This window comes from Cotesia glomerata, linkage group LG6 (genome assembly GCF_020080835.1).
Source record: "Cotesia glomerata isolate CgM1 linkage group LG6, MPM_Cglom_v2.3, whole genome shotgun sequence".
NCBI lineage: Eukaryota > Metazoa > Arthropoda > Insecta > Hymenoptera > Braconidae > Cotesia > Cotesia glomerata.
In genome coordinates, this window is record NC_058163.1 from 21,223,180 (window position 1) to 21,248,073 (window position 24,894).

General features: G+C 26.3%; 1 protein-coding gene across 4 annotated transcripts in view; it reads left to right on the forward strand.

The window, feature by feature from the left end:
- Positions 1-24,894, forward strand: part of LOC123266600 (TBC1 domain family member 1) — a 33,103-nt gene that overhangs the window by 5,471 nt on the left and 2,738 nt on the right. For 2 of the 4 annotated variants that reach the window (XM_044730899.1, XM_044730900.1), the window contains exons 4-7: positions 18,865-19,209; positions 19,535-19,825; positions 19,949-20,153; positions 22,486-23,143. In XM_044730899.1, coding sequence (XP_044586834.1) covers positions 18,865-19,209; positions 19,535-19,825; positions 19,949-20,153; positions 22,486-23,143 — 1,499 coding nt within the window. Of the gene's footprint in view, positions 1-5,108; positions 5,406-12,934; positions 13,290-18,864; positions 19,210-19,534; positions 19,826-19,948; positions 20,154-22,485; positions 23,144-24,894 lie in introns of those variants that run through there. The other 2 variants (XM_044730903.1, XM_044730902.1) reach the window with 2 other exon arrangements.

Sequence of the window (24,894 nt, forward strand, 5' to 3'; positions counted from 1 at the left end):
CCAGATATCCGTTTAGCGAATTGAATAGCGTGTAGAATTTTATCTGTAATGACATCTATCACCATTAAATTGATGATACAATTTTCTTGGCTTAGCTCTTTGACCTATCTTCATCTACTTATAGTCTGTGCCGATTCGTTGCAGCTCAAAATAGAAACACGTGTTGAGCACACACTTCACACGTGAACTGATGACCAACTTGAAAAGTCCCCGCCACGCAGACTAGTTCCTTTTTATTTAGATCAATGCAACACATTCTGCTTCATTAACTGGTGAATCTTTCCTGGTACATTGTAGCTGCAATTTTATTATTCATTTTATTATTTAAAGGAGCTATTAATTATTCACGGCATTGGAACAAAAATTTGGCTATTAATAATAAATTATTTTATTAAAAAAATTTTTTCTATTTTTGTAATAATTTTGAACTTCCCGCTAAGAAAATTGAAAATTTTCAAAAATCGGGAAGTTATTGTTTTCACCCCGTTTTTCGAAAATCGAGTTTTCATCAGATCTCGACGTTTTGAGGTCCTAGAAAGCTTCCCTGACTATTCCCGCGATGGTGTCTGTATGTCTGTGTCTGTGTGTATGTGTGTGTGTGTGTGTGTGATGTAAACCTCTTATAACTTTTGAACGGCTTCACCGATCGCGGTTGGTGCCATTCGAAAGGGTTTGACTAAACTTAGATTTTGAATACAAGTTGGACTGATTCGGACCGATAGATTTTGAGAAATCTTAAAAAAACTGCGAAAAAAAATTTTTCCAAATGTGGTTTTTTTTTAATAACTTGCAAACGGCTCGACCGATCAATTCCAAAAACTAATCAGCTCTCAACATCAAAAAACCACGTCGATCGCCACCAATCTGGTGAAAATCGGTTGATTTGTTCGTGAGTTATCGTTGACGAAAGAAATCGAAAAAAAGTGTTTTTTTTCGAATTAAACAGAAACTTCCGGTCTTATCAATTTGTGTTTAAAAATATATCATAGAATTTGAAAAACTGCGTCGAATGCCGCCAACCGCGTGAAAATCATTGGTTCATTTGTAAAAATTTGTAAAAATGCTTACCGTAAGATGGACGGTGTGGCTTAATGTATATAGAATAAGCGAAAGGAAATTTAGTATAGACCGGATAGCTCAAATGGTAGAGTAGCCGACATGTCTTCGGAAGATTCTGGGTTCGAATCCCAGTCCGAGCTATCTAATAATTTTTTTCTCGCATATTCTATAAACTCACATTAAGATTATCCTCTCCACATTCCTTTCTCAATCCTTTCCTACCAATATCCTGTTACGTGAATGTGGAACGCTTCACGTAATAATTACCGTAACTCCTATTCTTTCCCGCTTCACAGCATTATTTATATTTGTAAAAATTTGAAAAAGGTTCATTCATTCAAAAGTTATTGCGGTTTGAAAATTCAAAAAATAGTGTTTTATTAAACTTTCATCAGACTTTTGAGCTCGGAGAGCTCAAAACTACACAAAATTATATTTTTGAGCTCTTCGAGCTCAAAAATGTAATGTGCAATTTTGAGCGCTTAATTACGAAAGTAGCGGGAAGTTGCAGGGATGGCCTTCAGGGTCAACCGTTTTCCTAATTTTTTTAATTAAAAAAATTCAATTTTTTAATTTTTAATTTTGAAACGCAAAAATAAAATTGCAAAGAAAATATTTTTATCAAAAACTTGGCTATTAATATTAAAATATTTAATAAAAAAAAATTTTCTTTTTTTGTAATATTTTTTTTGATTAAAAAAAAAATCAATTTTTAAATTTTTGATTTTAAAACGCAAAAGTAAAATTGCGAAGATAATATTTGTATCAAAAATTTGAGTATTAACATTTATTATTTAATTAAAAAAATTTTTACTGTTTTTGTAATAATTTTTTTAAATAAAAAAATTCAATTTTTTAATTTTTGATCTTGAAACCAAAAAGTAAAATTGCAAAGATAATATTTGTACCAAACATTTGGCTATTAGTATTTAATTGTTTAATTAAAAAAAATTATTACTGTTTTCATGATAATTTTTTTAATTGAAAAAATTCAATTTTTTAATTTTTAATTTTAAAACGCAAAAATAAAATTGCAAAGAAAATATTTTTATCGAAAATTTAGCTATTAATATTAAAATATTTAATAAAAAAAAAATTTATTGTTTTTATAGTAATTTTTTTAATTGAAAAAAAATTATTTTTTTCAATTTTTGATCTTGAAACTCAAAAGTAAAATGGCAAAGATAATATTTGTATCCAAAATTTGGTTATCAACATTTAATTATATAATTAAAAAAATTTTTACTGTTTTTATAATAATTTTTTACTTACAAAAATTTTAATTTTCGATCTTGAAACGCAAAAGTAAAAGTGCAAAAATAATATTTGTTGACGATTTTCCGAACTGTTTACTCTTCTTACTAGCAAGCATTTAAAATTACAACAAGCGGAAATAGTAAAAGTATGATTCTAAGCAATTAAAGTCAGGCTTTTGAAATTTACTATTATTATATTTACAATAACTTTCTAAGATATAAAGTTGGCAAGTTAATTCGAAAAGACCGATAAACATCTTACGTATTAACAAAAATATCACCAATAAATTAGACCAATAATTTATTTTTCTTATTTTGTTATTTTTTTTTTTTTTTTATTAATCGGTCAATTTTATTTATCAATTAAATACCACGGGGTGTTTATTCGAAGTAATTGTTTATCTCATTTATCATGATTAATAATTACTTATCGATAAATTACACACTAAAATACTCAACAGAGGATAAATAAATTTTATTGACGTTTATTCATTTTATTTTCAATTCATGTTAGATTTATTTTTTATAAATAAAAAGTAAAAATTATATTAATTTAATAAGCATTAAATGTTTCATATGATAGAAGAGCAAAAAAATTTACCAGCAAGATGAAGCCGGATTACGAAACCGCAAAATAGTTATTAAGTTAACGTTGAATAAAATTCTAGATTATTTTGACTGGATTGTCGGGTATTATCAATGTGTAATTAACAATGCGCATGTTATAAATTACCCGTTATAGTACAGTACAGTAGCCAGTTGTCATTTTTAAATTATCAAGTTTCAAGCGGAAGAATTGCAAAATTGTAAAAAGATAAATTAAGTAAATAATTTATCTAATGATTTATTGATCAATTTAATCGCTATTTTTTATTTAATTATTTAAATTCATTCACTATTCTTTTACAACCATTAATAATAATTTTAAAAAATCTTTTCATAAAAATTAATATTATTTCGTACTGTTTTAATATAATAGAAACATAAGCGATAGTTAAAATCTGAAGCGCGTGAGTTCGAATCCCGACGACATCAAAATAACTTCTCAATAATTTAATTTTTTTTTGCAAACTTTATAACGCGAATTATGTCACACAAAAAAAAGTTTCACTTGAGCCAAGAAAATATTTTTCTTCCTAATTATTTTGTTGAGCGAAAAAAAAATTTTTTTTGCCACTAGAAATTTCACTTATTCCAACAAAATTAATTCTCTTGCTTTAAGAAATATGTATCTTGATCCAAGAAAATTTATTTAAGTCAAGAAAATCTTATTGTTTTGAGAAAATTCAGCCTCTTGCTCCAAAAAATTTATTTCTTGATAGAAGTAAATTTTCTTGTCTTGAGAAAATTTCTCTCTTGCTCCAAAAAATTAAATATAAAGATAGAAGTAAATTTTCATTAATATTTTTATTGATTAACATGTCAAATGGGAAGATCAAATAATATTGAATCATTTTTTTTTCATTCAATATGTATAACTGCACGCTAAAATAATATAAAATGGGTATCAAATATTCAAGAGAAAAATTTTCTTAAGGTGAGAAAATTTTTTTCTCAGCTCAAGTAGGTGGCGCTGCTTCCCTAAAGTATCTAAAAATCTTGATCAAATATAAAAATTTATTGTATCAAGTATTTATGATAATTTAAATTAAGAAAAAATTACTTCCACCAAGAATAGAATTTCAAAAAAAATTTTTACTTCGGCCAACACAACTTCGGTTTTCCTTCCGGCACCCGAAAATTTTCTTGAGCCAAGAATTTTGTTCTCCAGTCAAGAAATTTTTCTTTCTGTGCAAGGTTACACCATTTATAAATTTCTCTTATCTATTATGCGATAATATTAGTAGACAATTATCAACAAAACACTTTAAATAATCCTTCTCATATAAAAAAAAAATTGAAAAAAATTTTTCATGCAATTTTTTTGATGTAAACACAATAACTCTCGAAAAAATAGACGAATTGAGACCGGATTTTTTTTATTATCTTCAGAATTACACCACCTAGCTTCATATTAAATACAGCTGTATAATTCGGTGTCGTTTAATTATAATAAATAAAAATAATTAATCAATTTATTTAATTACAAAAAATTAACTGAGTATTCTAAGGCGTGCAATTTAAAATTTCCAAATTTTTTTTTCCAATAATTACAAGCAAATATCTATCTAGTGGTAAAAATTTTCAATGAAGTTCTCAGCGTGGATTCATGACCCAAGAAATGCAAATAAGTGGGAATAGTTCCATGAAACCGATAACGCTTGAACAAGCGTCGATAAAACTTACCATATCACGCACGCATTAAATTCTCAAACTCTACGGCAGCATGTTTTATAAATCGGATTCGTATATGTATAATGTATAACATACAACATACATTTATGTGTTTTTCTCGACAAGTAAACATAAAAACACATATAAGAGCTAAATTTATTTTCCTCTTGTTTGTTGGCTCTTTAAGCTTACATATTCTCGAGTGTCACTTATTACACATCGTACATACAGTTGATGCATTATAATATAACACATATCATATATCATATATAGTTTTTTTTTTAAGCGCACGCAAACAGCAAACCAATGAAATAAATAGAGAGAATAAAATGACCAATCATTAGAGTGGTTTGCTGATGCACTGGTCAGCTTAAACTTGATGGATTTAAGTACTGATGTGTGTACAAATAAATGCTCATGCTCTGTATCTACTAAATAGATTTAATGTTAGCAACTATTATTAAATTTGTCCTCAACGTCTTGGTTGTGCCTCTGCAAAACGACATTGCCACCAAAATCAGTTTACTAACAGCCGTACAAATGGACACTGCTGATAGTTTTCTTGTTAACAATCACTATAGTTAACAATATTAATTATTAATATTAATTATAAATGATTCCAAAATCAAGTGATAATTTTTTTACATTTAAATTGTGAGTGCAGTATTATTTAAAAAATATTTTTATTTTATTTTTGTTATATAATTTTGAGGAAATTAATGTGGAATTTTTTTCCTCGATCCTGGGAATTAAATGTCTAAGTTGAACGGACTTAGTAATTAAATATAATAGCTGAAATAAAATATTCCCATAAAAGTGAGTATTTTTTAATAAATGTGTGTGATATCATTTGTATTGTATGTTTGTATTTTGCATAAGTTTTTATTATGTTACGAGTTTAAAGTCAGTTTATAATCGAGGATAAGATCTTAAAAGATGCCAGAGGAAAAAAAGGCCATCCGGTTTGCTATGAGAACTCTATTCCACCGTGGATTATACCTATACCAAGGAATTTTTAGTTTGTGTTAACTTTTATTCATTTCTTCCCGACCTTGAGTGCCATTTAAAACCAGATTCTTTTTTGCGAGATTGTAAGGTGGCGGAATAGCTGGTTAATTAGCGGTTAATTTTAATGTATTGGTGTCGTTTGAATAATAATATCGATTATTTATCGTTGCTTATTGCTATTATTCTTGATTTTTTCTTTTGTGATTATTTTTATTATTTATTAATGTGAGTCATGGTTATAAATATTTTTTTTTTTATTATTGAATCATGAATTTTTAATTTTTAGGAAAAAGAAAATTATAAATAATTTCTTTAAGTAAATTTTTAATTTTAAGTTTTTTAAAATATAAAAATAAATATTGAAATTTTTTTTTTGTGATTATTTTTATTATTTATTAACGTGAGTCATGGTTAAAAATATTTTTTTTTAATTATTGAATCATGAATTTTTAATTTTTAAGAAAAAGAAAATTATAAATAATTTTGTCAAGTAAATTGTTAATTTTGAGTTTTTTAAAATATAAAAATAAATATGGAAATTTTTTTCTTTATATAATTATTTATATAATTTTTCAAAAATTTTCAGATGAAAAAAATTTTAATTTTTTTGGACAAATATTTTTTTTTAAGTAAAAAAATTAAAAAATATTTTTATGACTTATTAATTTATTAAAAAATTTTTTTCCTGAAAAAAGAATTTTTAATTTGAAAAAAAAAATATTTTTCATATAACCTGCATTGAAAATGTGAGTTTCAATGCCTGTTGAGCCAACCGAAACTAGACAATTTCAGACCAATGCGACTGTGCCGGGCAGGTATCAATTATTTCTTCCCGACGGACAGAAAATGACGATTTTCTGTCCGCGAGGTGAAGTTGCAGCTTTATTTTCAATCCTATCAATTGTTTCTTTATTTTATACCTTTATAATTGTCATTCTAACCGTTAACTGTACTGACATATTATAATTCTGTTACTAAGCATAAATAAGAATGATAAAAGAAAACTTGTCAATTTACGAATAATGTTTGGTAAAAAATAAACTATTACTTTCTATTTTATTATAAGTTTCATAATAAAATGGTATTTTCGCTGTTCGTCTGAAACTATCTAGTTCTGGTTGGCTCCAGACATTGAAACTAGCATTTTTAATGCAACTTATATGACAAATATAATCTGTGACGCGGGATGAAACACGATTTCAGACCGAGTGATGCCAGCCCTCGCTTCGCTCGGGCAGGCAACTTCACTCTGGTCTGAAATCGTTTTGTTTCATCCCTAGTCACACAATATACTATTATAAATTTTTGAAGATTTTTTTTAGTGTAAAAATTCATTAAAAAAATTTTTTATGACTCATACATTAGAATTAAATTCAAAATTTACAGATATAAAAACCATTATGAAAAAAAAATTTTTTTCTCATAAAAATCTAAAAAAATATTTTTAAATTGAAAAAAAAAAATCATTTTATAAATTTTTGAATATTTTTTTAGTATAGAAATTAATTAAAAAAATTTTTTTTCTCATAAAAATTTTCTTTTTAAATTAACTTTATAACTACAGACAATTTTACATTAAATTTGATCTACAATTATCTCATTAAAATAAATCAAATCCCTAGTCTATAATAAAAAATTTTAATTAACCTCCACAATAAATAAATAAATAACTAAACAAACAATTAAAAAATTCTTCCATGCAAGCATAAAGAGCATGTAAAATAATCAAAGCACGCAGTGTGTGTTTTACATCGACATTTCCACCTCTTTCCTTTTTTTTATAATTTTAACGCTCCCCATTAACAACGGTCTCTCGTAAATGACCTGCGTTAACAAATAAAGCGTCTTTATGCCGCAAAAACGATAAGTTAGTAATGGCCGATACAACAGAACTTAAATAAAAAAAAATTATGCAATCTACAATCTAGAATCTACAATATAATACGCAAAGAACTAAAGTCGAGTGTTAAGTAAAGTGGGTTGATGAATAGAGAGATTTTCTTAAACTCTTTCATATCACGCCTGCAAAACCGTTCTAATTTCACCTTGATTTGCATCCAATTTAATTTATCATTAATTTTTTTATTTCTTCTTAATAAAATAATTTACTAAAATTAATAAATTATTAAATAAAATCGATAAATTAATTATTGTTTAATAATTATTAAAAAGAAACATTAAATAAAATTAATAAATTAATTTTTGTTTAATTATTATTAAATAAAATTAATAAATTAATTTTTTTTTAATTATTATTAAATAAAATTAATAAATTTTTTTTTCTTTAATTATTATTAAATAAAATTAATAAATTAATTTTTGTTTAATTATTACCAAATAAAATTAATAAATTGAATTTTTCTTTAATTATTATTAAATAAAATTAATAAATTTTTTTTTGTTTAATTATTATTAAATAAAATTAATAAATTAATTTTTGTTTAATTATTACCAAATAAAATTAATAAATTGAATTTTTCTTTAATTATTATTAAATAAAATTAATAAATTAATTTTTGTTTAATAAAAAGACAAACCAGGTCGCCAGTTTTGAATTTTATTAAAAAATTTTCTCTTGGTAGCAAAAGGATGATTATATTATGACTTTTCTTACATAAGCTCGCTGTTTTTTAAATATGCGGGTACTTATTCTTATTATATGTGAAATTGTGCTCGCTGTACAGCATACAACATAATATATTATATAGTAGTTGTTTCATTCTTACGTAAATTCATTGCTCGCGTTAGCGTTCATTTTAGCGTACTTGTGCACGCACGCGTTCCTGGTTTATTTTGGATCTACATCATTACGATGACGACAACAATATTATAATAATAATTATTAATATATCTAAGACCAACAATGACGTTTGACAGCTATTTATATTATTTTTTGTGTTAATTAATTCCCAGAACTTGTTTTAATGTTATGTAAGTTTTCTTTCATTAATCAGTTATGTAAATCATTTAAAAATTTTTAATTAATTTTATTTTTTATTGTTATTGCTAGGATATTGATAGTTGTAGACAATCTCGACTGACCAACAAAGTCTCATCCATTATTCCACGAGTATAATCACCATAATTATTCATCACGCCTTGCCGATCATTCTGTGGAGGCGGTAATTTAACTTGTCTGTTTTATTTTGTATCGATAGACGTGTTGATCGATATACATTAACTTGATTTATTTTTTATATAAAGTTTATACATATCATATTATATAAACAATATATTTTATTATTATTATTATTATTATTAAATGAAAAACTAGTTTATTTATTCAAATTTTGAATATTTAAGTTTTAATTCAAAATTCTGGGTCAAATATTAAAAATATGAGAAAATTATGACTTTTTTTTGTAGGAAATTTTATTTCTCACAAACAAAGTCGTCAATTTTGTCCTATCTCTCTTCCTTTTCTCCCAAATTTGAATTTAAAGTTCAAAAATCGAAATATAGAACTCACTAGTAATTTCCAAAAGTTTGAAGTATTATTTTTGGCTAAAATATTGAAGATAAAAATAATAATAAGGAACCTTTTTTAGAGAATTTAATTTCCTACAAAAAAGGTTCTTATTAATTTTACACTATCTTTTTTCCTTTTTTTTAAATTTGAATTTAAAGAGGAACTGTGCAAAATCACTTTTCTTACAATATTTTTCAATTTTTTAATACACGTACTTTTAAGTATCCTCTATACATATTAGTAATTAAAAATCGTACATTCAACATGTATTCCCTATCCTGACCGTAGTTAGAGTGAACATTTTATTGAATAACAACCACACTTTTCTTAGGATTTTTTTGAAAAACTGAGAATATTTAATTGAAATTATAACAATTATTTTTTATCAAAAATATAAATGAGCGGTATTCATTTTTTTTTTGTAAAAAATCTTTGAAGCTAGTGACTTTCGATATTTTACGTGAGTGGAAGTAAGTGAGCGATAGTCTGTCAAATATTGGTGTCTTTATTTGCCGCAGTACCTCCTTAAAGTTTAAAAATTAACTTATAGAACTTATCAGAAATTTTCAAAAGTTTAAAGTGATGATTATGGTTAAAATATTGAAGATATTGTTGGAGTTTGAGGAGCTGGTGAGAGTAAAGGAGTGAGAACAACGTCTTATCATCTAGACTGATTTATTATAATTAACTATATATACAATAGTAATACAGGGCTTCGCCCTTTCTGGGCCAGTGATAATAATAAGACAAGAGCGGGAATGTAATACGCATGCTTTGTTGTATCCAACAGATACAAAAAAATGATAAGAAACTTTTTTTATAGAAAATTTAATTCTCTATATAAAAAGTTCCTTATCAATTTTACCCTATCTTTAATCCTTGAGCAAGAATTTTAAAAATAAAGCCTAAAATTTCCATTTTCTGGCTTCTTTATCAATTTTTAAATTTATTATTATTAAAAATGATGACTATTTTAAAATTTAAATTCGAGTACTTAAAAGACTACAAATGATAAAAATTACGAACAATAAAATCTCGAGAATGTAATAATATTTTTTCTTTATAAATTTATTATAAAATATGACATGATTCTATCTCAAGTGCAGCAAAATGAAGACAATTATTGATGTACGTGGGATGTCAGGCCATGAACTTGATTTTCCTACAACCCGACAATCTATCATTTGTTGTGTTTATTCAAGAGAGTAAAAAAGATAAGAATATGTAATGATCCAATCGACTTTTACGTGCAGTGACGTTATATTGTTTTTTGCAGAATAAAATTTTATAGACCCGCATAAATTATATTACTGACTATTAAATGTTTTTACTCAAATTTTTTGTACCCAATTTTTTTTTTTTCGATTTAACATCCATTTTACTCAAATATCCTTTATAATTAAATAGTTTATCGATTTTTAGATATTAGAAAAATTTATCCAAAGGTCTGATATAATTTTTTTATATTTTTAATATTTAACTTTAATAAACTAATTTTTATTTTTTAATAATAACAAAATTTGAATAAATAATTAGTCAGATTAAATTTAAAAAAAATATATAATCACTCAAAGCTGTTTATTTATAAAACATAAATTTATAAATAGATAAAGGGGATCCAAAGTTATTAAAAGGACTTTGAAGCTATCAATAATCTCGTTAAAACGATTAAAAAATAATAATGATGAGGTAAAAGTTTTATCGAATGAACATTACTTTTGGAAAGTTATTTTAGCTTGCTATAAAAATAGGTCATGTACTTTTTAAAAATAGTAAAAATAAACTAAAGGACCGAGTCTCAATCTCAGTCCGGAAAACCAAAAAAAAAAAAACTTTTTCTTACTCCAAGTATTTTAAATTTAAACTTTGAGTGAAGATTCTTTGCTCAACTTACCCCTTTTCCTTTTATCTCTTCCATCAAGCTCCAGATTTAAATTCCTCCCCTTTTTATTCTCACATTACACCGCAAGAATCTTATCTTAACTTCAGTAATTTTTTATTTTTATATAAACAAGAATTTTTATAGATTTACGGCGCCCTATAGGTTAATCGGACTTTGAAGATAACAGTAAAAGAAAAGAAAGTAAAAGTACGGATTAAATTTTTTAGTAAATTACTGTTAAAATAAATTACGTCGTTAAAGTTATTATTATCAATATATGGTTTTGTAAGAGGCCAGTGACCATAGTAATATACAAGGGAGCGGTTAGTATTCGATAACGTGTTCAACTACGGTCTGTTGATTTTGTCAAAGCCCCCAAGGGCTTATTCAAACATTTTTTTTCTAGGCCCGACTACGTCACGTCTGTAATCTTACTAAGTGTCACGCGACATATTTAAATATATATTTTTTTTTTTTATTCTCTTATCGCAATTGGTTTATTATTGATACGTACGCGCGGATCTGTTTTTTGCCTATCACTGTCTGTTTATAATTAATATTTAACTCAATAATATTTTACTATTCTTAAATAACTTTATTTCTCTTCAAAAATAACTAATTTTTTAATAAAAATAATAAAATCCCTAATTATTAAAAAAAATTAATTATTTTGAAATTAATGTACAACAAAAAAAATTAATTATTTGAAAGCTTTTTAAAAATTCTGATAGGTGGCGCACGGTCAAAAAATTTTCTCGCTATTGGAAAATTAAATCTAGCAAATAATGTTTGATTTTGATTAAATTTTTTTAATTGATAAAAACTATTAAATTATTTTTAAAAATAAAAAACTTTTCTCTGGTTCATGAATCTTAAATTCTAATAATAGAATCTATTTTTTTTATGCCCATTATTATCTGTCTATAGTAAACATTTTTATCAAAATTTCATTTTTTCTAAAAAAGATTTTTTTTTAATTCTAAAAAACATAATTACTTATGATTAAAAAAAAAAATATTTTTCTATCTTTTTTAAAAATCCGCTAGGTGTCGCATTGTAACCTAATTTTCTCGCTATTGGAAAATTTAATCTAGCAAATAATCCTTAATTTTAAGTCTTAATCAAGGAAAATAAATAAATTCTGATCAAATTTTTTTAATTGATAAAAATTATTTTTAAAAATAAAAAAACTTTCCTCTGATTCATGAATTTTAAATTCTAATAATAGAATCTATTTTCTTATGCCCATTATCTGTTAATAATTATTTTCATCAAAATTTCATTTTTCTTAAAAAAAACTATTTTTTAATTATAAAAAACAAAATTACTTATGATTAAAAAAAAAATTAATTATCTAGAAGTTAAAAGTATTAAAAAAAAAATTATTTTTCTAGCTTTTCAAAAAATCTGTTAGGTGTCGCATTGTGGCAAAATTTTCTCGCTATTAGAAAGTTAGGATGAGCGAAATATGGTGAATTTTGATAAAAACAAATTTTTATCATTAGTATTTTATAATTAAAAAAAATTATCAAAAAAATAATTGAATTTTTTAAAAAATTAATAAATTTCTTAATTTTTCTTCTTTAAAGTAAAAAATTCTCAACTCGTCGATTAAAATTATTATTACAAGACATGACAACCTAGAATTCGCGAATTTCTAAAAAAGCAATTAGAATATATAAACAGCTAATCTAAAAACCGTATAATTCCAGTGTCTTGACCTTGAGTTAATTGTAAAAAATCCCTCTTTTTACAAAGCGTAAATCCTCATACGCGTTTAATTTTTTATTAATATTTTTTGCTCACGTTTAATAAACTCTTCTCCTCAGTCCTCTTTTCTTCTCTACGAGTTGCTCGCTAAAACAGACTAAGACGAGTTAATATTAATGCATAATATACACGTACACGCAAGAGGCACATATTCTTCTCTCCTATCTTTCTTCCTCCTGTCCAATCAGTACGCTCAAAAGTTTGTACAGTACTTACACTCAGTTACAACTCGGGACTGGGAACGTCGACATCCCAGTCCGCCGGCTCGGCTTTTTTTATTTATTTCAAGCCTTTGTTTAAGTAAAGACAGTTATTATTGACAAATTATCGGTAATTATTGATAGTTAAAAAAATGTAAATTAATTTTTGTGATAAATTTTAGTGATTTTGTGTAAATTACTGTATTAATTCTTCTTGTGAGTGATTGAAATTTTCACCGGCATGGAATAAATAATTTTATAAAAAATAAGTTTGTAAAATGATATCAGTACCAGTTAAGTCTTCTGGCCCTCATGTCACCCGAGGGTCACTAAGCGATGCAAGTACACTTGCAATTAGCAAAAGAAGATCGGTAAGTCTCTTGTTGAGTCTGCAATAAACGATCTTGAACTTGCTGACCCGCTTAGATATTATTCTTCCGGCAGTATTGTTATTAATGCTAATTACTATCAATTTTGTGGTGATCTCTCGGGTCAATCTGTTCATTTATTTAATAATCAATTAAGTAAATTAATTTTTATTATCAGTTACAAATAAAAAAATAATATTGTTGATATTAAGGATTTTAATTATAGGCAATTGCAATTCAGGATAAATTGATCAATTAAGTAATTATGAGTATTTAAAACCGCGAATAAGAGTTTGCGGTTGCCGGATAATTTTAATGTTACTTATTTACATCGGTTTGTATGTGTATGTAGGTATTACTGATTCTAAAATAGTACGACGTTTTAAAGACACTGGAATTTATGATTTTTTGCTTTTATGCTTACATTTTTCTGTTAGTAGTTATTTTTGTGGAGAAATTAGACACGCAAGTGATTAAATTCTTCGGAAAAAATACGGTTTTTATTTTTATTTAACAATCGATAATAATAAAATTGATTTGATTAAATATCAATTTTATTTTACAAAGTAATAATAATTGTTATTAAAATAGGATTATAATATGTTATTGAATACTTCTTAGTATCAAAGAACAATTAATATCAAATTACTTAGAAAATATTGGTTTTATTTATTGTGATAAATTTTTATTGAAGTGTCTTTGATTTTTTTTTTTTTTTTTTTTTTTAATATAGTTTGAAAGAAAATTTAATTAAATTTATTACAATTTGAAAACAAATCGATTATATGTAATTATTATCAATAACTTCCGTAACTAATATTACTCAATAAAAATTAAATAACAAGTTGAAATACACAGTGGGATGTTTAATACAATGTACAATATATATTTTTTTTTATTTTATCTCTGAAAAACAGGACACGGTAAATTGAACAGATAAATTTAATAACTTTTAACTGATTATTGTTATGAAAAAAATAAATTTATTATTATTATCTATATTATTAAGAGAATAAGAAAAATTTTGTGTTCAGGATAGTCATTTGATAAAGTCAATTTTTTTAGTGAAATTTAGTGTCATTGCAAAGGTCTTGATTTGAATTTTCGCATTTTCAAGGTTTCATTTCATTCTCACCGATAGTCAATTTATTATGATAAGTATTTAGGCTGCATTCAAAAATGCTCTAGGTGACTAAATAAAGTAGTCAGTACTTGTCTCGGATAGCTTAACTGGTAGAGCCCTTGGCGCGTAACCGAAAGATCTGGGTTCGATTCCCAGTCTGGGCTGTCTGATTATTTTTTCAATTACGGAAAAATTCCCACTGAGTAGGTCCCCCCTTTCCCCTATCCGTTCTTTCCCAACTCCCTTAAAAATTTGCTTTGATATGGCAGCCCAGACTGGGAATCGAACCCAGATCTTTCGGTTACGCGTCAAGGGCTCTACCAGTTAAGCTATCCGAGACAAGTACTGACTACTTTATTCAGTCACGTATATAAGACCCACCGAGCAAACAACGCCACCGTCCATCTTACGGTAAAGAGCCATATTAAAGCAAATTTTAAGGGAGTTGGGAAAGAACGAATAGGGGAAAGGGGGGGACCTACTCAGTGGGGATTTTTCCGTAATTGAAAAAATAATCAGACAGTCCAGACTGGGAATCAAACCCAGATCTCTCGGTTACGCGCCAAGGGCTCTACCAGTCTTTAGATATATAATTAAGAAATGACCTTGTAAACTATTAACATTTTTAAAGATATAAGCTCATCCCGATGTTACACTCATTAAGACCTTTCATTTGAGTACCCACATCAATTTTTCATATATTTATATATATTATATATATGTATATATAAAAAATGTATCAAAAATGCATGTGGGTACTCTAATGAAAGCTCTTGATAAGTGTAACATCAGGATGAGCCTATATCTTTAAAAACATCAATAATTAAGAAATGACCGTGTACCTTGTGAAATATTGACATTTTTAAAGATATAAGCTCACCTCGAGATTACATTCATTGAGACCTTTCATTTGAGTACCTACATCAATTTTTCATATATTTATACATATTATATATATTTATATATGAAAAATATATCAAAATGCATGTGGGTACTCAAATGAAAGCTCTTGATGAGGGTAACATCGGGATAAGCTTATATCTTTAAAACCATCAATATTTAAGAAAGTACAGTACAATTTAACAAAAGTCATTATTTAATAAAGCAAATTTTTTTTTAATTGTAGTTTACAAGTCACGGCAGTCACATAGTGACTGCAAGGTTGCTAGTTACTATTAATTTTTTTTTTTAACTTAAAAAAATTTTTTTGAATTTTAAATAATATTCCAAAAAGTTTTGGAATTTTAAAAGCATTAATAAATCATAAACCAAAAATTATCTATTAATAATTAAAAAATCAAAATAAATTAATTTGACGTGATATTAATAAATTGATCGCTCGAGTATACTTGAGCTCATAAATCAAATTTCAGCGTTATATCAAATGAATTACATTTAAACCGCAGTTAGTAAGTTTTCTTTCTAATCCATCATCTATCACCCACACCCATTATATACATGTTTGCATTCCCAACAGCAATTCAATTAATGGATAGATAAAAATACTATTTATTGTATCTAAATTTTCTTCGGCTGAAGAAAAAATGCCATTAATTATTAATTACGTATAAACAACCGTTGATAAATTACTTAGTGATTGACAGTAAAAACATTTTTTCGTTTTCATACAAAATAATATAAACAATAATAATAAAAATATGAGTATAATTTATTAACTATCACCGAATAAATTTCTGAGCAACATCTGGTGATAAAAGAAACGATTAATTGATATAATTATTACATACCAACAAAAAAGAACAACAATGTTTTTTTTTTTTTTTTAATTCTTTTTCAAGGATTAAAGATAGAGCAAAATTGATAAGGGCTTTTTTTTGTAGAGAGTTAAATTTTCTTTAAAAAAAATCTCTTATCATTTTTTTGTATCTTCAATATTTTATCCAAAATTAATACTTTAAACTTTTTAAAATTACTGATATTATATAGTTTGATTTTTGAACTTTAAATTCAAATTTTGGAGAAAAAGAAAAAAGATATAATAAATAATTAAATATTTTAATAATAATTAAAATATTAAATATTTTTAATATTTGATCCAGAATTTTGAATTGAGAGTTAAAAATTCAAAATTTGCATAAATAAATTATTTTTTTTATGTATTAAAACTAATTTTCCAAAAAATAAAATAATAATAATAATGATAATGATAATGATAATAATAATAAAAAGAGTAACAAAGAGATCAGTTAATAATTGGATGAGAAGCCTGTAGGAGTTGATGATTTTTTTTCCGTGTCAGCAATTGCCGCGAAATTGTCTTAGCTTTCTATTCGATTCTCCTTCAGATGCTATAAATATATAGATATATCACATAAATTTAATATTGATCACTTGACCAACTTGACAACTACGTACTCGTGTTTAATTAAAGGTCTAGTGCCACTTGATTAATAGGACATCCAATGAAAACCAAATACTCGTTTTATTTTATTCGATGCCCCGATAAATTCCTTTCCACCCTTTTTCACTTTATTTTATTTTTCCCAGGTTATTTTTTGCAGTTAATTATTTATAACACCACTAGATATTTTTTTCGAAATAAAATACTTCTCTCCGCTACTTATACTTATTTTAAATCTATTTGAGCAATTTATTTTAGTCAGTTACAGCCTTGAATCTGTTTGATGGACTATTTTATTGCGAAATCGTTTTGTTTATCATCAAACAGAACGGCTAGCTTTAAATTAAATTCAATTTAAAATCAATGATACTATTCATTCATTTATTAGTGGGTTTATTTTTTGTTTTGCTCGGAAAAATTATTATTAGTCGGTTTTTTTAATTTTTAGGTCATAAAGTTCATTTTAAGTTAAGGCTTAGTATGAAAAACGTGGTTACATTTTTATTATCATTATTACTAGCGACCTTGCAGTCACTATGTGACTTGTGAACTATAAATAAATAAACTTATGTTTTATTAAATAATGACTTTTGTTAAGTTGCACTGTACTTTCTTAAATATTGACTTTTTAAAGATATAAGCTCATCTCGATGTTACACTCATCAAGAGCTTTCATTTGAGTACCCACATGCATTTTGATATATTTTTCATATATTAGTATACATAAATATCTAAAATATATAAAAAATTTATGTGGGTACTCAAATGAAAGGTCTTGATGAGTGTAATGTCGAAGTGAGCTTATATCTTTAAAAATGTTAGTAGTTGACAAGATACAGGGTCATTTCTTAATTATTGACATTTTTAACGATATAAGCTCATCTCGATGTTACACTCATCAAGAGCTTTATTTTAAGTACCCACATGTATTTTGATATATTTTTTATATATAAGTATATATAACTTTATAAAATATTTGAAAAATTGATGTGGGTACTCAAATGAAAGGTCTTGATGAGTGTAATGTCGAAGTGAGCTTATATCTTTAAAAATGTTAGTAGTTGACAAGATACAGGGTCATTTCTTAATTATTGACATTTTTAACGATATAAGCTCATCTCGATGTTACACTCATCAAGAGCTTTATTTTAAGTACCCACATGTATTTTGATATATTTTTTATATATAAGTATATATAACTTTATAAAATATTTGAAAAATTGATGTGGGTACTCAAATGAAAGGTCTCAATAAGTGTAATATTGAGATGAGCTTATATCTTTAAAAATGTCAGTAGTTGACAAGATACAAGGTCATTTCTTAATTATTGACATTTTTAACGATATAAGCTCATCTTGATGTTACACTCATCAAGAGCTTTTATTTGAGTACCCACATGCATTTTGATATATTTTTCATATATACATATATATAATATATATAAATATATAAAATATATGAAAAATTGATGTGGGTACTCAAAATAAAGGTCTCGATGAGTGTAATGTCGGGGTGAGCTTATATCTTTAAAAATGTCAATAGTTGACAAAATACAAGGTCATTTCTTAATTACGTATCTCGAGATAGAGCATTTTCGAATGCATTCTAAATACTTATCATCATAAATTGACTATTGGTGAGAATGATATAAAACCATAAAAAGGTACAATTCCAGGTCAAGACTTTTCCAACGATACCAAATTTAACCATAAAAACCCATTATATCATATAAATCCACTGGCCACAAAATTTTGTTTATTCTCTTAATAATATATATTAGACATCGAAAATTGGAATATTTTTTTAACAATGTGACATTGAATTTAAAAAAACACATTTGTTGTTTTTATTGAATTTATTTTTAAACTTTTAGGAATAAATTGAGAACAAAATAATTTTAAATAGTTTTTAAAGTACAAATGTGTGAATTTTATTTATTCATTTAATTTTCTAAAATAAATTAAATTTAAAAAAATGAATTTAAAAAAAAATGTCAAACCAATAATTTAAAATTATCACCTTTTTTTCATCATCAATTTTAAGAATTTTTTATTTATATTTATTTTATTAATAAACATTTTTTGAAATTCCAGGTACAAGAATTATTCAACGCGATGAAAGAACAGTCGTCATTAGCACGGCCCGACCGGGATCGTGATCTCCAAAGATCTAACAGCAGTGCAGCGGTACTTAGCATCGGAGCAGACATATCACCGAGTTCCTCGCACTTCTTCGAAGTACTTTACGTCGGTAAAATTAAATTATCACATCAGAAAGTACCAGAGTCATTTATCGACGATGCTATGGTCAAGTTCAGGGCTTATGGCCTTGACAAATCAAAGGCTACTGTCAGTAATTTGCTAGCCGAGTGTCACCAGCTTAAAAATCAGGCTGCTGATAATCCTGAGGCTAATAGTGATAATCGTCGCAATAGTGGTGTAAGTAATATAACAATTATCATTTAATTAAATTAAAATAAATTAATAGTTTTTGTAATACAAGGTTTCAATTTTTTTATATTTTATTTTTTATTAAAATTTGTAATTAAAAAAAAAATACTTTAATTAAATTTTTTAAAAAATTAATAATAAAAATAACTAATTAATTAAAAAAAAATTAATAATTAAAAAAATTAAATTGAAACATTTTTTACAAAGTTAATAATAAAAATAATTCATTTTTTTTTATTAATGATGAAAATAATTAATTAATTTATAAAAAATTAAAATTAAAACATTTTTTAAAATTAATTAAAAATTTCAGGACTCGGTAACAAGTGATCTGGGAAGCACAGACAATGTGTCAGCATCAGGAAGTATAATCTCACCATCAACACCGATAGGAATGTCAGCACCTCTAGGTGGCTCGGTGGAATCTCTCCCGGTGCCGAGCGACACCCAGGAGAGTCAGAGCCCAAAAAAAGGCAGAAGCTCAACAATGCCTGTCCCAGAAATGATGAGAAGTAGAGCAGCCTCTACTGGAAGCGTGTTAGGCCCGAGGAGAGAGTCCTCGGTCAAAGGAAATGAGGACCACAATCGCACCATGCTATTCCAGGTATCCCATCTATTTAATTTTTTTTCATCCAGTTAATTATTTTTATGGTAATATAAGTTTAAGTGAAATGAAAGTATTTTATTGAGTTTTTGTAATGTGGCTAAACGTGAATGCGGTTTTCAGGTGGGACGCTATGATTTAAGACTTATTAGTCCAGATAGAAAGCAAGTGTTGTTTCACAAACAGCTGAAAGACATCGCGAGCTGCGTTCAAGGTCTTAAGAATCCAGAGCACTTTGGTTTCATTTGCCGTGAAGTCAATACTGATGGTTTTGTTGGGTATATTTTCAAGTGTCAGTCTGCTTCTGTTGCTGATGATTTGGTTGGTGGTAAGTTTATGTCTAAAATCATTTTAACTATTATTATTGAACTTATCGCTAATAGTCCGCTTCACTGGGTTGGGGTTTTAATTTGTTATTTTTGTTTTTTTTTAACAATTACTTTTCTAATTTTTATTTGCGAAAATAAAAAAAAATACTCCATTTCTAAATACATAATTAAGAAATGATCTTGTACTTCGTGAACTATTGACATTTTTAATGATATAAGCTCATCCCGACATTACATTCATGGAGACCTTTCATTTGAGTACCCACATCAATTTTTCATATATTTATATATATTACATATATGTATATGTCGTAGACAGATCGTGAAATAAAACAGTTCGCGAACTGTCTAAGCATTTCTAGACAGTTCATGAACTGCAGCCAGATCGTGTAATGGTCGATCAGTTACACGAAGTGGCTAACATTTTTAGACAGTTCATGAAATGCAATTAGGCCTTAGACAGATAGTGTAATGTTCCAAAATTACATGATATGTAATATGTATCTGTTCTTCGATGGAATGAAATTACGAAATTCATGAATGAAGCTTCAGATGATACGTACTTAGCTATGAAGGTAATAGTAATACATGTCCCAAAGTTAAAAAATTTTTACGAGAACGTTACAATCTTATCTTTTTTTAGTTGTTTCCTTTTTAGAAATCCGTTGTTCCTAGATATTTCACGATCGGCAAAACAGTTATTAGACATTTCATGAACTAATTGCATTTCTTGAGCTGTCTAAAAATCTTAGCCACTTCGTGTAACTGATCGACCATTACACGATCTGGCTGCAGTTCATGAACTGTCTAGAAATGCTTAGACAGTTCACGAACTGTCTAATTTCACGATCTGTCTACGACATATATATGAAAAATATATAAAAATGCATGTGAGTACTCAAATGAAAGCTCTTGATGAGTGTAACATCAGGATCAGCTTACATCTTTAAAAATATCAATAATTAAAGAATAGCCTCGTATCTTGTCAGCTATTGACATTTTTAAAGATATAAGCTCATCCCATTACACTCATCGAGACCTTTCATTTGAGTACCCACATCAATTTTTCATATATACATATATGTAATATACGAAAAATTGATGTGTAACATCAGGATCAGCTTACATCATTAAAAATATCAATAATTAACAAATGACCTTGTATCTTATCAACTCTTGACATTTTTAAAGATATAAGCTCACCCCGACATTACACTCATCGAGATCTTTCATTTGAGTACCCACATCAATTTTTCATATATTTATATATATATTACATATATCTATATATGAAAAATATATAAAAATGTATGTGGATACTCAAATGAAAGCTCTTGATGAGTGTAACATCATGATGAGCTTACATCTTTAAAAATATCAATAATTAAGAAATGACCTTGTATCTTGTCAACTATTGACATTTTTAACTCCTGACAAGCACACTGGGTAAAAAGTACCCACCCCAAAATTTTATTTCGTTAAAATTCTTTGTGTATATTTAAACTTTGATAGTATTTTTATCTATTTTAATTGGCACTAAATAATTTAATATTATATCTATTTTATAGAGAATTTTTTGAGCTTTGATTTAAAAAAAAAAAATTCTCTAACTTTATTAGAGACCAAGATATCTGAAAATGAAATATGTTGGGTACTTTTCACCTTCAATGCCTAAAGAGGTATACGGTTTAGATGTGTGCTTGTCAGGGGTTAAAGATATAAGCTGACCCATATCAATTTTTTTATATATTTATATATATTATATAAATGTATATATGAAAAATATATCAAAATGCATGTGGGTACTCAAATGAAAGCTCTTGATGAGTGTAACATCGGAAAGAGCTTATATCTTTAAAAACGTCAATAGTTAAAAAAGTACAGTGCAATTTAACAAAATTCATTATTCAATAAAGAAAAATTCTATATATTTATAGTTCACATGTCACGGAAGTCACATAGTGACTGCAAGGTTGTTAATAATTATAAAACTTGTAAAAATTATTATTATTATTATTATTTCTTCATTGCTTAAAATTTAAAAAATTTCTAATAATAATAATAATAATTTTTAAAAAATGAATAAAATAAAATTAATTATAAAAAATCTACGAAGGAATTAAAAAAATATTAATTTACTTAAATAAAAAAAATTATTTTTCTAAAGTTTATAAAAAATATTATGATAAATTTATTTTCTATTTTATTCTATAATTATTCACCGCATTAACTAAGCTTGATAAATAAATGAATGAACGAATTAATTAATTAATTAAATAAAAAATAATACATATAACTACAAAAGTATATATTATATATATATTATTCCAGCAATAACTCAGGCGTTTATAGCAACATGTCACGGCAATAGCACAAAAAAAGAGCGTCACCAAGTATTCTCCTGCGAACATTGTCCAATGGTCTGGTACAACAAACTCTGCCAGGAGATAGAAGGCCAAAATGACCGGCGTGTCCAGTCAATAATATTCTCACGACTGGAGATGTTGCCCGAAGACGAGCAAGAAATCGTGGTGACTAAGTACAAGGGCGCGGAGGCCGCGGGAGGCTCTGGCCGTGAGTTCAGTTTACGTGAGCAAAATCAATTTCTAATGCTGCTGCTTCGCGCCCACTGTGAGTCCAAGCAGACTCGCCACGTCCATGACACCGCCGAAAATCGCAGCGAGTTTTTAAATCAGTACTTGAGTGTCGGCGTCGGCAGCACGATCTTCATGAAGGCCAAGCGCTCGCTCACCAACAGCTTCGACCACTTGATGAAGCGCAAAGGCTCGCGTGATGATTTCAACCTTGCTGCTCACCACATACGTGAGACGACTTCGATGTCCAAAAGCGACCGGCAGAGTCCTGTTGGCATGAGTAATTCCTCGATTCCTGATTCCATTTCAGAGTCCAGCAGGCCAAGATCGCTGCGAGTTTCGCCAGAGCAACAATTGGTTGTTAATACTGGACCCAAAAGCCCGATGATGGACATGTAAGTTTTTTTTTATTTTTTTATTAATTAATGATTATAAATAGACATTTAAAAGTTTTAATAGCAATTAAATTATATTAAAAAAAATTTAGGAAAGAAATTCTAGGTTTAGAAATTTAAAAAAATTATAAGTAAGATTTTTTTTTTTAATTTATTACAAAAAAGAAATTAGTTTTGAAAAATTAAAAATATGGCTTGATAAAAATTAAATTAAAAAATAGAAAAAAAAATTTCTGTACAAATTTTTTTTTATTAAAGATATATTTAATTCATTTATTTTCTAAACATCAAATTTTTTGTTTTGAAATTGGGCAGCTGACTAGATAAATTTTTTAAAAATTTAATTAATTGTAAAAAATATTTAATTAATTTATTTTTTGAATATAAATTAAATTTTTTATTAATAAAGACGTTAAATTTCTTTTTTAATTTCAAAACATCTAAGTTTTAAAAAATCAAAAATATAGCTTGATAAAAATTAAATTAAAAATTAGAAAAAAAAACTTATGTACAAGTTTTTTTTTATTAAAAATATATTTAATTGATTTATTTTCTAAAAATAAATTAAATTTTTTTTTTGAAATTAGGCAGCTGACTAGATAAAATTTTTTAAAAATTTAATTAACTGTAAAAACTATTCAATTAATTGATTTTTTAAATATAAATTTAATTTTTTATTAATTAAGACGTTGAATTTATTTCTTAATTTCAAAATATCTAAGGTAAAAGACGCCATTATTAGCACCTCTAAGCCTTCATAGTAGCACTTTTTTTTCAATGAAAAAATGTTCTACTTGGAATAAAAATAAAAAATTTTTTTGATCTAAAGGTCTTAACTATTCGAAATAATACATTCATAATAGAAATTAATGATTTCATCAATTGAATAAATAAAAAAATCAAAGAAAGTGTCAGTAATGGAGTCCCCGCCACTAATGGGGTCTTTTATCCTAGTTTTAAAAAATCAAAAATATAGCTTGATAAAAATTAAATTAAAAAATAGAAAAAATATATTTATTTTCTAAACATCAAATTTTTTGTTTTGAAATTGAGTAGCTGATTAAAGTTTTTTTTAATTTAATTAATTGTAAAAAATATTCAATTAATTAATTTTTTAAATATAAATTTAATTTTTTATTAATTAAGACGATACATTTTTTTCTTAATTTCAAAATATCTATAAAAATTATTTTGTTTTAAAATTGGGCTGCTAATAAAATTTTTTTAGATTAAATTAACATTAAAAAAATAATAAATTTATTTTCTAAATAAGGTAAAAGACCCCATTAGTGGCACCTTTAACCCCTATTAGTGGCACTTTTTCTTTCAATGAAAAAATGTTCTTCTTGGAATAAAAATTAAAAATTTTTTTTCATCTAAAGGTTCTAATAATTAGAAATAATATATATTCATTATTGAAATTAATGATTTAATTAATTAAATAAGTACTAAAATCAAAGAAAGTGTCAGTAATGGAGCCTCCGCCACGGTCCACCGACAATTGGTCCCACGACATTTCACCCTCGATTATGTCGCTGACTTGTCTATACGACAAATTTAACTACAAATTAATATTTGTTATTTACCGTAAGATGAACGGTGGTGTTTACTCAAGTCAGGTCTTAATAGGTGACTGAATGGTAGTTACGGACAGTGCCTCGGTTAGCTTAACTGGTAGAGCCTTTGGCGCGTAACCGAACGATCCGGGTTCGACTCCCGGTCCGGGCTGTCCGAATTATATTTTTTCGGTT